Raw genomic sequence first — 13,186 nt, 5'->3', positions numbered from 1 at the left:
GCGGTTCTAAGAGCTGAGTAAGAGGAAACTAAAAAGGTTCATGTGCTGTTGTTCTATGTGACACTGCTCTCAGACTAGCCTATCATCTAACCAATTCCAAAATTTACAAACTGATACAACGCAATCTAAATGCACCATAAATTTATATTTGTTAATCTTGGTATTAGAACATTTAAACATTTCAAACTACATAAAAATATGACAAACAATATAAAACAAAGAAATTTGTTGACAACTTAGTTCCAAAACATCACTATTTCTTATACTGCAATTAAGCAACAGGACAGCTTACATAGCTCTTCAGAAAACAGTGTTTTTAGTGGAGTGTTATCAACAAAAATCAGCACAATCCCACACAATAATGTCTCCAATTTATTATCTTTTCCACAGTACAAATTTTTCAAACCATAAATCCTTTGCATTTATTCAAAGTCTGTAAACAAGTGCCTGATTCCCCACCCCATCTCAGTTTAAGCATGTGAATGTTTTAAGTCCTTCCATCAAGTTTGAACTCTTCATGTGTATAAGGAATCAAGAGCCTTCTCTCTTTACATTATTTATATTTTATCATACAGCCTGCAGTGCAGTAAATCACAGTGAAAGCCCTGGGAAAACAAAACATGATCTTTACAGCAGGACTTGAAACTTTATAATAAATGCATTTGAAGAAGCGTCCCATAATAAAAGTGTGGGTTTTCATTTCCAGAAAGCAAGTCAATTAGAAACTCTAGTTTCTACTTAAAAACCCATTTGGATCTAAAAGTGAAAACAGTCCCCTATCCACATTTTATAAACTCTATACAGTTTTACTTGCAGAGATTTTTTTTCCAGTCTGGAAAACAGTAGTGCAATTAGTTTTACTTCTTTTAAGTTATTTAGTCCATGATGGAAACAGCTCTGTGGAAAGATAAGAAGATATTCTGGTAAACAAGAAATTTTTGCAAGCCCATGCTGGCTTACAGTCCATTAAAGCTTGTAAATCCATAGCGGCTTTCAACAGAATGCTGTGTATACATCACTAACATCAATGCAGAAATAAATAGGCGGAAATAACTGTAAACTGTCTCCTCTCGATGACTCTTCGGTAATGGCGGCCTTGATGAATTGATGGCGTAGTCTGTTAAATCATCAGACAGTAGACAGTTGCCCTTAAGGACATTTCCACTATGGCATCAACTCTGGAAAGCCCCAATGGAGTTACATTCCTAAAATAAAAATAAAAACGGAGTGGAGGGTGGGAGATAAAGTTCACAGATGCCACTTGAATGAATTCCATCAAGTCGCTGAGTCACTTAGACTTCTTCTTGAAAAGACTTTTGATTTTTGATGGCTTTTTGCTTTTCTCGCCATTATGACAAAGGTCATGTGGGATGCTGCTTATTCTGGAAACATTCGAGGCTTCCTGAACTGGCCTGCTGTCATTGCCAGTTGAGGAACATGATGTGTGTCGAGGTTTAGGCATCGGGATGCCACTAGAAAGTTGGTTCATGCTACAGGATTTCTCCAAGTTGCCACTGTATACTTTGCTGGCAGGACTGAAGATCATGTTCTTGGTTTCTGTCAGTCCCAAACACTCAGGGGAGCCCCGGGAGACATCTGCTGTCACTGGCGAATCCCCCCTGGAAGAATCCTCCAGGGAAAGCTCATCTCTTGATACCTTTCGAGAAGACAATGTTTGGTATATCTCAAGGCTTGAAGGAGCAGACTGTTTCCTTCCAATGGAAGAGTTCAAGGAGTCACACTCTGAAGCTGTGTCTTGTACTTCCCTGAATGAGATAGACAAAGGTAAAACTTTTAGATCTATAAGAGTACCAGCAAACATTCTAGTCAAATCAACCTTCATTCATTATTTATCCAATTATAAAAGGAGATATGCTATAATTATATATAGAGATAAAATTTGAAAATTCTTTTTATATTACACCCTATTATCTTCTGTGTGTGTGTGTGTGTGTGCACGTACACATGTGTGCATGCACGCACCCACGCGCAAGAAAGACTATATATGTATTTGTGTGAATATCTGCATGTGTGCATGTGTAGGCTACAGATCAACACTGAGTATCTTCCTTGATTGCTATCCATGTTATTTTGTTGAGACAGGGTCTCTCAACAAATCTGGAACTCATAAATTCAGGTAGGCTAACTGGCTAATAAGCTAGAGATCTGCTTGTCCCCATCCTCACCCCTACTGGAAGCAAAACAAGTGTGGCAGTACCTGGCTTTTACACAGGTTCCAGGGAATCCCAGCTCAGCTTCTCATGCTCATTTAGTAGGCAATGCATTGTCTGAACCTCTCCATAGCCCAAAACTTGTTTAGTTTTAAAGATAAATTATAACCATCAAAAACTATTATTTAATTAAGTTATGCCTTCCTTAACGATCATAGAAATGAAAATGTTTGAATTTGAGTTTTCTTAAGCCCTTCTGACTTTTGCTTCCTTCAACACTTTTTATTTCTGAATCATAGAACTGCCAGTATATGTTTGAAAGATGGAATTTTAATGCTTAGTTAGTTACTTTTAGTGTTTAGTTGTGACCTTGATGAAATAGGCTTTCTGAGGAAGTAAAATATGAACACTGCACTAAAGTAAAATCTCTATCAAGTTTGGTGGAGACAATGTGCTAAGGCACAATGGAATGGAGAGGAGATAAATGGCAAACATGACGCTATTGTTCAAGAACGGACATTCAGGAAGTTTCTACAGAAGAATTTCTTTGTGATTAGCACCCCCCATTTTATCTACAGTGGAAAAAGAGCTCAATAAAACAGAACACTAAAGCCCCAAACAGTCACCATTGAGACTACCAGCCTCCTCTGAAACATCACAAACTTGCCCTAAGTGACTCCACGGCTTCCTCATCAGTCTCTCTGCTTCTATCCCAGAGCAACTATCTATCCCAGAGCAACTTCTCTCCACAGCCACTGAAGTGACCCGAAAAGCTCAATCACTACATGTCACTCACTTGCTCACAACTTTCTACTGTGCTTCCTCAGACAGAATTCAAAGGCCCTGCACATCTATTTGGTCCTTGGTTCTCTCTCCAACCACACTCCCTCCCTCCGCTACAGAACACCCTTCCTCTTCCTTCAATACACCTATCCCAGACTTCCTCAGGACTCTGCAACCAGTTTCCTCTGCTGGAATATAATCCTCCCTCTGTTCTGTGACTGGCTTCTTCTCATCCTTTAGGTAACTACTATCCAACACCCAGAGAGGCCTTCCCTAACCATCCTATATAAAATGGCATTTCCTCTGCTTTTATTTATCTTTGTTTATCATCTAGCATGGCCTAGTAACAAAAATGGTGTTTTCTATTAACTTCAAAGGAAAAAAAATCCTATTACGACTAGGAGATCTTATTAATGATTGTATTCTCTGCATTGTAATTCATGGCAACCGCACAGTAAGATTAATAAATACATACAGAATGAAGAGTGAATGAAATCCTGAGGAACAGGAACCATTTCTAATTGGTTTCTGCATGCACTCAGCACAACTTCATTAAAGAGTTCTTTAAAAATGAAAGATAAAATTATGGTAAAACTGGGTGAAGGAAGTCAGGAAAAAACTAACAGGACTAAAGACAGAGCAGCAAAGTAAAACCTCACAGGAAAATGATCTCCCAGCTGGAGCTAGCCCAGGGTGTCTTACTTACCTTGGTAGCTCAAGGTATCAAGTATGTAGGACATAGCAAGCACTAAACTCATATTTATAGAATTAATCTCTTACAGTGAATGCTCTATGACTACTATCATTTTTCACATTTTTTACACTCACTTATTTCTGACAGTTATTTCAAACTAATATTATATTTTAGATCCATATTAGATTGCTGAACTTATTTACTCACATATTTTGTTTTACTCATACTATATATGTAAAGCCTTCCTTAAATGTGTTCTACTATATTTACTTATGTTATATGTGTGTATTTATATGTCTGTGTGTCCATTTATTTATGCTATATGTCTGTGTGTTAAGTCCCTTGGCTCAAATGTGGAGGTCAGAGGACAGTTTACAGGAACCGGCTCTTTATCTACAATGTGGGTGGGTCCTGGGAAGTGAGCCAAGGTAATCAGGCTAGGCAGCGAGTGCCTTTACCTACTGAACTACCTTGCTAACCCAAGAGACTGTCTTCACACAAGCTGCCATAAGAAGCATTATCTGCTAGCCCCGCAAGGGTGTAATGTAAAAAGATTACCAAGCTCAGGAGACATGGCTCCTCCCTCCTCCCCTAGTCCTGTTGTTAATTAGCTGTCAACTTCACGAAAATCATCTCATTTCTCTAGTCTCAATTTTCTTATATGCCAAAGTAAGACTTTGATTTGTCTTTAATGTTGCATCTACTTCTAACATTACAATTAAAAAACAGCAATGATCAAACGTATTGCTTCTTCCATGTAACTGATCAGATCTGCATCCCAGGTACTGCACAAATGAAAATTACTTTATGTTTTAAAATGCACATTCTTTGTGGTGCATGTTTCCTTTGGAACTGAACTTAATCTTATACACCATTACATTAATTTTGTATCATTTTCCCCGTGGTCACGTGTAACTAAACACATACAAGTTTTATGAGAACATATGTGTTTAGAAAGAAAATGAAGAAGACACGTTGGGTGAGGGCTAGCTGAGGGTACATGTGTACACTGTGTGGAACACAGAAGGCTGGCTCCCCAGCATGGGTGAGGGATAGCTGAGGGTACATGTGTACACTGTGTGGAACACAGAAGGCTGGCTCCCCAGCAGACAGCCGTCTTGAGGAAAGCAGCACGGGTGCTAAGTCAAATTCCTCCCATACTCATGTGGCAGCTGTGAAGTTCTGCCATGCTATGTGAAACAAGAACTTAACATTTCCATGACAGAAAGGTGCGGTGGGACAGGGCAGCTCTGGCGGCCCTACTACTTTCCAGAAGCCACCGAAAAATGATGTGAGAGTAAAGCCTCCTGCTCATGACTGTGGTTATACTACAAAGACACATAAAATGCTAATGATAACAGGCTTCCTGAGGAAAGATGCATCAAATTTTCTACTTGCAATGAGACTGCAAACCCTGATTATTTCCTTAGGAAGAAGCCTCAGAGATTACCTGCTAATTAAAACCTAACGTTCACTAGGCAGAACAATGATTACAGGTGACAAGTGATCTGACGGAAATGTCACCAGAGTCATGTGACTGACAGCTGTGAGGAACCACCATGTGCAGTGCTGATAACTAAGGGCAGTTTTCCTGTCACAAACACCATTCTGCTTGAGAAGAGGAAGACAGTTTAGAAGTGAGCTCCCCACAGCAACAGGCTCACCTCAAGACAGAATGGAATGGAATGCATGCAGCTATACTCACTGTGGCAAAGAAGTTAAGTCATGAATTGAATTTAATTTTATCATTCTCTCCATTAAGCTCCCAATATCTTCTTGAGCCCTGGGCATATAACACTGCCTATGTGCTAGCAAGCAACAAATTATTTTGAAATTTCAGTCATACTGATGTCTCTTTATGTGGAGGCATACTCAAGTCCAAGATGCTCTATTTTACATCCACATTTTCACCTGACAAGTTTATGGTTGGAGACTAGTCAACTGCACTTGTTACCATCTCTGCAGTTACACCTCCCAAAGCTTTGACCGCCCAGTGGCAACAGAGCTCTCCACTGGCTTCTGAATTCCCCAGGTCTCCTATGGTCCAAAGAGGAAACACAAATGCTGATGAGAAGGGCTCTACAAATACTACGGCCCCAAACTCACTGATATTCATAAAGATTATTGTTCAGCCAAGCCGATCAGCAAAGGCAGAAAATACAGAAGGCAGGTCTCTGCTATCAGCATTAAAGATTAGGTCACCCGACAAGGAACAGTGGGGTGGCCTTTAGAAACTGAAAGCAACCAGACCCATGCTTCTAGTGACACAGAAACAAGACCTCAGCAATACAACCACAAGGAACTGAGTTCTGCCACAAACACAGGAGGTTCAAAGGGCACTCCAGATAGCACATGAGAACTCAGCCCAGCCAGCATCTTGATTTTAGCCTCTGATACCCTGAGCAGGAAACCCAGCCAGCCCAGACTTGCACTTCAGATGTACAGACCTGAGTGTCCATAAACAGTGTCACGTGAAGCCACTGAGTCTGTGAAAGCTGGTTGTGTAACCCCAGAATACACAGCAGCACTGCTGCTGCTACTATACCCTCTTAGCCCGTACTCTGCAGTTACTGATAGCCAATACCATTGTTTTTCAGCAGTGAAGTAGATGGCCTCCTCGTCCTCTTCATTCCGATACAGAGCAGGGCAACTTGACACAGACAGAATGTCTGGATCTGGGGAAGGTAGTGAGTGCTGGGGATGCTGGGGATGGTGAGGATGCCGAGGGTGGGCTACCAGAGGAGCATGTGGAGGAAGCTGAGCTCTCTGGGACTGTGGGGAGGACGGCACAATGCTTCGACGAGAGCGGCATAAACTACTGCTCCTGGCTAAAGACCCAGCAGGTTTAGGCACGGTCCCTGAAAAACACAAGCCAACAGAAACTCTCAAAACCACCAATGTCCCTCATCCCTTAACTGTCTTCTTACAAATATGTACACAAGAAATGATGTAGTAAAATATCAGATTTAATGTTTATTCCGCTAACTATATAATAACTGCCATTCTCTACCACCTACAAAAAATTAAACAGCAATAATTACAAATGTAATAAAAATGGTAACGGAGGTAAAACTAAACGAAAATAATAAATGTAATTTTACTGTAAAAATCTAACACTACTAAAAACAAAGACTTAAAACTTTATTCAAAATAACATTTAAATTTAAAGTCAATATAGCATATTTATAAGGAGTGATAAACTATTTATGAACACTATACTGAAGCAGAAGAAAGAATAGAATAAAGTATCAATGGATAGTCTTTGACATGTCACCACATGTTCAACCTTTAAGAAGGTTTAAATAAAGACTGTACAGACATTCTCTTAGCTGAAACCAAAGCTTGCTTCCGGAACACAGCTCCTCATGGACTAAGTCTCTGTCTTAGATCTCCCTGTGTTTACCACCTGCCTCAAGCTAGACCCATGCATGTGGAACAATTGGACTCCTCTTCAGTTTCTTTTCCTGCACTCAAGCTGGCTCTTGGTGCATGCTGCATCCCTCAGTACCACAGCACCAGGACAGGAGGTGCTGGCAAACCTTACCCCTGCACCCTTCATAAACTGGGTTCTTTCTGAAGCTCACGCTATTAGACAACACGAATCCTCCGACTACATGACAGTGCTTTCTCCCCAGCAGTCTTTCTCGCTCTGGCCAAACCATGCACTCATCATCAATGTGAGTAATTTCACTTCTAAGACTCATCTGACCCTTGACCAATCAAGAGTTTTGACTTCTCCTTTGCCTTCCTGTCTATTCTGATGTCTTGACTTGCCAATCATATTATGATGAAGCCACCGAACAAGAAATGAAACAATTCTCCTGGTATCTGAAATCATTGATTACCTAAACAGAAACTAACAATTTGAGTAAGGACAAACTTCTCACCAACAACTTCAAAACAGTCTGGAGAAAATAAGGAATCAAATTGAACTACACCTGTTATCTAGTTAAACTATTATTTTCCAGTAAAGGCGAAAACAGACACTTTCTGCCAAAGACAGAATTTCTCGCTTTTAATTTGTTTAACAAAATACTAATCAACACTATGCTTTCAGTAAAGAACAAAAAGGAGGAAAGAAAAGTAAAACATAACAATAAACATAGAAGCATATTTAAATAATGGCTAAAATTATACCAAAAGTGATGAACGTTATGAGTGGCAGTCCACACATCAGAAAGCACCAGAGAATACTAATACACAAATGAAGAGTCACTACAGTTCAAGTTCTCTGGAGCACCCCAACTGTCAAGAATGAGAGAGGAGGGAGGGGAGAGGAAGGGAAGAAGAGTTCGAAAACAAACCTTACTTAAGAGCCCTGGGATAAAACAGATCAACAAGCAGGTTAAATATCTGCATTAAATATCCCCCAAACATCAAGGAAATAATACCACATAATTCCCAAACTTGCTGTGGGAGGAGGAGGAGTAATTCTATTCTCTATTCTTCTACTCACAATAAAGATATCAATTAACAGTTTCTGGGGTTTCTTCACTTAGAATTACAGACAGCATTACTCATGTATTAGAATCTTTTACTTTGTTCTTTACATACAACAAGCATGCTTCCTGTTCATTATTTCAAACATAACTAACACATAATATAGACCAACAAAGAGGCATTAAATGAAGCCCTTTCATCATACCTTAGACACTATTCTTATGGCTGACAGCCTTTGTTTTACAAGGTCCAGAACTTAGGCTCTTGTAACAAAGCAGAATGGAGTAACACTATGTGGCCAGTAGGTGGAGGCACAGCTCTCCAATCCTTTAGCAATCAGTTTAATTCCTAAAACTTTCTATTAAATTTCAAACCAGCTCTTGTACTTTTTCATATTTATAAGTATTAATGTCTATGTATAATACATTATTTAAAACATATGCCAATTATTCACACTTAGTATTTTCTTTTAATGAACCAAAAACAACAAAAAAGTGCTTCAAAACAGGCAAATAATAATAATAACAACAATAATAATGGAAATAGATCATCCTCAAGTACAATTCTCATTCATAACAATTACATATTTTAAATAAAAACTATTTTTAAAAGGTTTTGTATTTAAACAAATGCATATATTTATTAATCAGTGTTATGTAGGGCACATATATAAACAAATAAACAAATAGAATAGACTAATTCAACTTGTAAGCCAGCTTGAATATAAATGCAGCCCAAACAAGGACATGAGGTCACCACCGGCTTCTGGTGTCCCCAAACTTACAAGCTGTCCCTCTCAGCCGCTCCTCTGTGACAGTCACTACCGCTCCCTCACTTCACTGCACCACAGAGAATTAAAGCCAGAACAACAAATGCAGTCACTGTGCTGGCAAATTAAAGCCTGATTGGATAAGAACTGTTCTACACGATCAGAGCTGTTGCAGCAGTTTCTGGAAAGCACTAAGAGTTGAATAGGAAAAGTCAAAACTAAAAATACTCAGGTAGGATGACTTGATCGGTCTCAAGAACGAAACCGTACGTTTTCAGCTAACCAAAGACTAAGCTAACACACTTCTCCGTTCTTCAGAGCTCTGTTCTACTGACACCGTAAGAAGTCACAGATATGGGGAACAGACCGGGCAAGCAGTAATAAGAATAAAACATTTTCCAAATGATTCCTAATCTAAAAAAGCTGCAAATGGAAAACATCTGTAATTCTGCAGGAAGTCAAAAGTCAAAGCATTCAAATTTTATCTTACCAAAATGTGTTTTCACAAAGTAAAACTCAAAAACATAGCACAGAACTAAGCAATGTACTGCACACGCAGAGCCTGCTGTGGAAGGACTCACTCACAGTCTGGCAAAGAAACATGGTGGCACACATGTATAATCCTAACACTCAGAGGGTAAGGCAGGAGGCCAGCCTGAGCCACACAGCATGCCTCATCTTAAAACAACCAGAACACATCTTCCTTATTTACATGTATATATAACGTGTCTTACATAAACACACATACATATCACGTCTAAGTTTTATAAACAAGCACAGCTTTTGTTAAAGGCAAACAGAATCAGTACCTCATGATATACACAGAGCAGGGTAACACTACAATAAAAGAACACACTGGAAAGAAAAGAAAAAATACTAAAAAAAAAAAAAAAAAAAAAAAAAAAAAAAAGCCTTGGGAATGGCACAAATCCTGAGCTTACGAAGAGTCAAGAGTGGACTCCAGCAGAGCTAGCACCCAAAGCCAGGAGTCTAAAACCTTCCCTTAATCTTCCTTTCTACTGTAGTTTTCCGTCAGTTTAGCATTCCATTTATATAACCACTGGCAGCCATAATGGTGTATCTGTCCCTTTTTAATGTGACTCTCCCATTTCAATTTAATGAAAAGTAATGGTTTAAAAGCAAAATCCTACAATGAGTTATATATAACAATTGCTGAAATATAACTATTGCTAAATTATTCAAATTATTCAACTATTCATGCCTCTTGATAAGGTGTATTTCAAAAACAGAATATATAACACATATATAAAGAATACATAGATGAGACTATCTCATATAGTACTCTCACAGAGTAAAATAAATAATAAAAAGAAACAAGAGTACCTTTCCCCCCTAGATGTCAAAGTACGTCATTCCTAAAAGGGCACGTCAGGAACTAACTTGGCTGAACTCACTTACCTGGAAACTGTGACACTATTGGGGGGGTGTCTTCATCTAAGTCATCGACTCCTCCAGCAATAGGGTAGGGTGGGATGGAGACTCTAGGCATCACCACCCAGCTGTGGTCAGAGTACAGAGAGGAGGTAAGGCTGGGGAGCCCAGAGTTGTGAGCTATCTGAAAGCCACAGATCTTCTCAATCTGCTGCCAGCGAAAAAGCCGCTCTCGCAAACACGTTGTCAGCTCAGAGAGCGCTTTCCTGAAAAGTCAATAGATGAATTACTTACTGCATTGAAGTCTTGAATATGATACTGAAATGAAGGCAGTGACAGACCATGGAAATTAGCTGATCTCAAGAAGAAATTATCCAGTTTCAGAATTAGTATAAATTATGTCATTACGTAAGCTTCACTGATTAAATATATATTATCTACCTAGTACATGGCTCAACACTGTACTAGACAGACTGGCAAAAGAGCATCTCACTTGGCTTCCAGAATCTTGTGATCTACTTCATCCAGGGAGGAGCTATGCGCAACATGCAGGGTCCCAAAGACTGTGCTTCTCTTCTTTTTAATTTTTTCTGCCTGGAACCCAAAAGGGAAAAGGTAAGGCTAGGTTTAGGAAAATGACTATTACATACTAGTAAAGTTGATTTTGGTTTTGACTGTATTAATAATCATAAAACCAGTAGAAAATTATTAGCCAAGGTACAGACATGTTTTCAAAATAAGAAAACAGATGAGAAAGAAAGCATGCTTTCCTAAGTCAAAGACATTTAAAGCCTTGTTCTAGGGAACTGTTTTTCTTATTTCTATAGCTGAGAAGGACCAGAATCTTCTACTAAAACTAACAGAAAAACATGAACCAAATCCTATTGCAATGAGGGTTAGTCAACTATGCATTTTTTCCAGAATTCAGATTAAGGCTTACTCTTATTCCACACAATTTAATAACAGCAAACATGAATTTCTAGTAACTACTAACCTGCATCAGATATGAGGCAGCAACCTGGAGGAGAAAAGCTCCGTATAAAACGTTTACAATAGTGATAACAATGACAATTTCTCAAGGAGGCTAAGGTAATTTTGAAAGCTATATATGCACTTCTCTAGAGAGAGTAATTTTACTTTAAATTCAATAATGACAAGATTCAATTTACATGACAAACTCTGATTTTAAAAACAGAATCTTCAAGAAGGGCTTTCCTGGAGTTTTTGTATTCCAGGTGACTAATCATGAAGTAAGATAATACCTCGTCCTTAGCGATGGCTAGCTGCATCTCAGCATTCTGTCTCTTAATATTGTAGTACTGTACTTCGACTTCATGTGTTAGCTGAAGCCATTTCTGAAGCGCATCAGGAACAGACCAGCTGCTTCTCATTTCAAACTCCTTTTCAGCCTTTTTTAGAGCCATGCGGACCTGCAAGGACAAAAGGAAGAAGACACAAAGAAAGGGAAGAGTGAAATAAAAGTTGGTACCAAAACAAAAAGAAAAACCAACTCAATTATGGATTTTACAAAAACCTTTTAAAGTCATTAAATCTAAAGGTACTTTTTATTTCAAACTAGAGCTGACTTTAACTGCATTCTAAGTTTACTGGGCAAAGCTAAAAAGTCACAGCTTAGAGAAGGGCATATGGGCCCCTCACATATAAAAAGTTGAAATATTTAGTTTTTGTATTTTATAGTTGTCAAGCTAAGAGAAGTAGGGCACAGAGGGGAAAAATCTAGGAAACAAACAAATTGCTGATCACACGTTCCCCACAATGTATTGTTCGTCACCTAGGATACGAAGCAACGCCTGAAACGTAGGGGACTTTCTGGTTCTCACTGCCTGATACCCTGTCTGTTATTTCTCTTGTGTGGTGATATATCAATTGTGCTGAAATGTGATTTTATTTGTATGTTAATAAATAAAGTTTGCCTGGAGATCAGAGGTCATTAGCGAGCCAGGAACAGAAGTCAGGTGGTGGTAGCACACGCCCTTAGTCCGATCACATGACAGGCAGAGTCTCTGTGGTCAAGGACACAGCCAAGTGTGGTGACCCGAACCTTTAATCCCAGTGCCAACCATAGAGACCCGGAGGTCTCTATAGACAGGCAGTAATGAGGAAGTCATGTGGTTGGGTTTAGAGCCAATGAGAAGGCAGAACAGAAAGGCAATAAAAAGACAAGTCACACAGGGAGAAAGTCTCTCTCAGGAGAAGGACGGCAGCAAGTGGTAAGATAAAGGTAGTCTCGGTTCTTCGCTAGTGCTCTGATCTCTTGGGCTTTTAACTCTGTATTTGGCTCTGTGTTTCTTATTTAATGAGACTGTTTAGAATTTCGTCTGCACTTGTGCTTCTCTTACTACAGTCTGTTCCACCCTTTCTATCTCATCCACTGCTCCTCATACAGCAAACAGCAAGTAGACACTGAGCATGAGTAGACTGTGTAAATTTTAAGAAAATCACTTCTAGTCAAGAATAGACTTGATTTTCCCTGTGAGAAACTATGTATTGCCTTCCTTGTAGATATGAAGTATTTCTCCCACATGCCAATTAAGGGGCCATCAAATTAAACAACAACAAAATAAAATGTCTGATGTGTTAAGTATAATAACTGCTAAGGAAAAAATCTCTAAAGAGAAGCCTCCCTAACAAAGTAGGAAGAGAAAATCTATTCTTAGACTAGCTTACTTAACATTCTGACAGGGTACGAGCTAGAAGATATGAGGTGACACATGGTGGGGTTGGTGTGTGTAACTCCCAGCCTTCCCACAAAGCCATGGGGGCACCGTGCAGCAGCACAGTGCTTCTGGTGTCCGACCCTAACTGTGGAGTAATTGCTCTCACAAGCTAACTAAGGCAACTGAAACTCCATTCCTAAACCAAAGTGCAGAGGAATGTTTGATCTGAACAAACCCAACTTATTTACATAAACTTTTC

At 39.2% G+C, this 13,186-nt stretch overlaps 1 protein-coding gene across 1 annotated transcript in view; it reads right to left on the bottom strand.

Moving 5' to 3' along the window:
• Positions 1 to 354: 354 nt before the first annotated feature.
• Positions 355 to 13,186, bottom strand: part of Stim2 (stromal interaction molecule 2) — a 126,137-nt gene continuing 113,305 nt past the window's right edge. Inside the window, 6 exon segments of the mRNA XM_037209035.1 lie at positions 355 to 1,766; positions 6,233 to 6,506; positions 10,277 to 10,515; positions 10,743 to 10,843; positions 11,244 to 11,267; positions 11,512 to 11,679. Of these exon segments, the coding sequence (XP_037064930.1) occupies positions 1,289 to 1,766; positions 6,233 to 6,506; positions 10,277 to 10,515; positions 10,743 to 10,843; positions 11,244 to 11,267; positions 11,512 to 11,679 (1,284 nt within the window). The 3' untranslated portion in view covers positions 355 to 1,288.

The sequence above is a fragment of the Peromyscus leucopus genome, chromosome 10 (assembly GCF_004664715.2).
Source record: "Peromyscus leucopus breed LL Stock chromosome 10, UCI_PerLeu_2.1, whole genome shotgun sequence".
Taxonomy (NCBI): domain Eukaryota; kingdom Metazoa; phylum Chordata; class Mammalia; order Rodentia; family Cricetidae; genus Peromyscus; species Peromyscus leucopus.
This window is presented reverse-complemented; position numbering and strand designations above follow the sequence as displayed.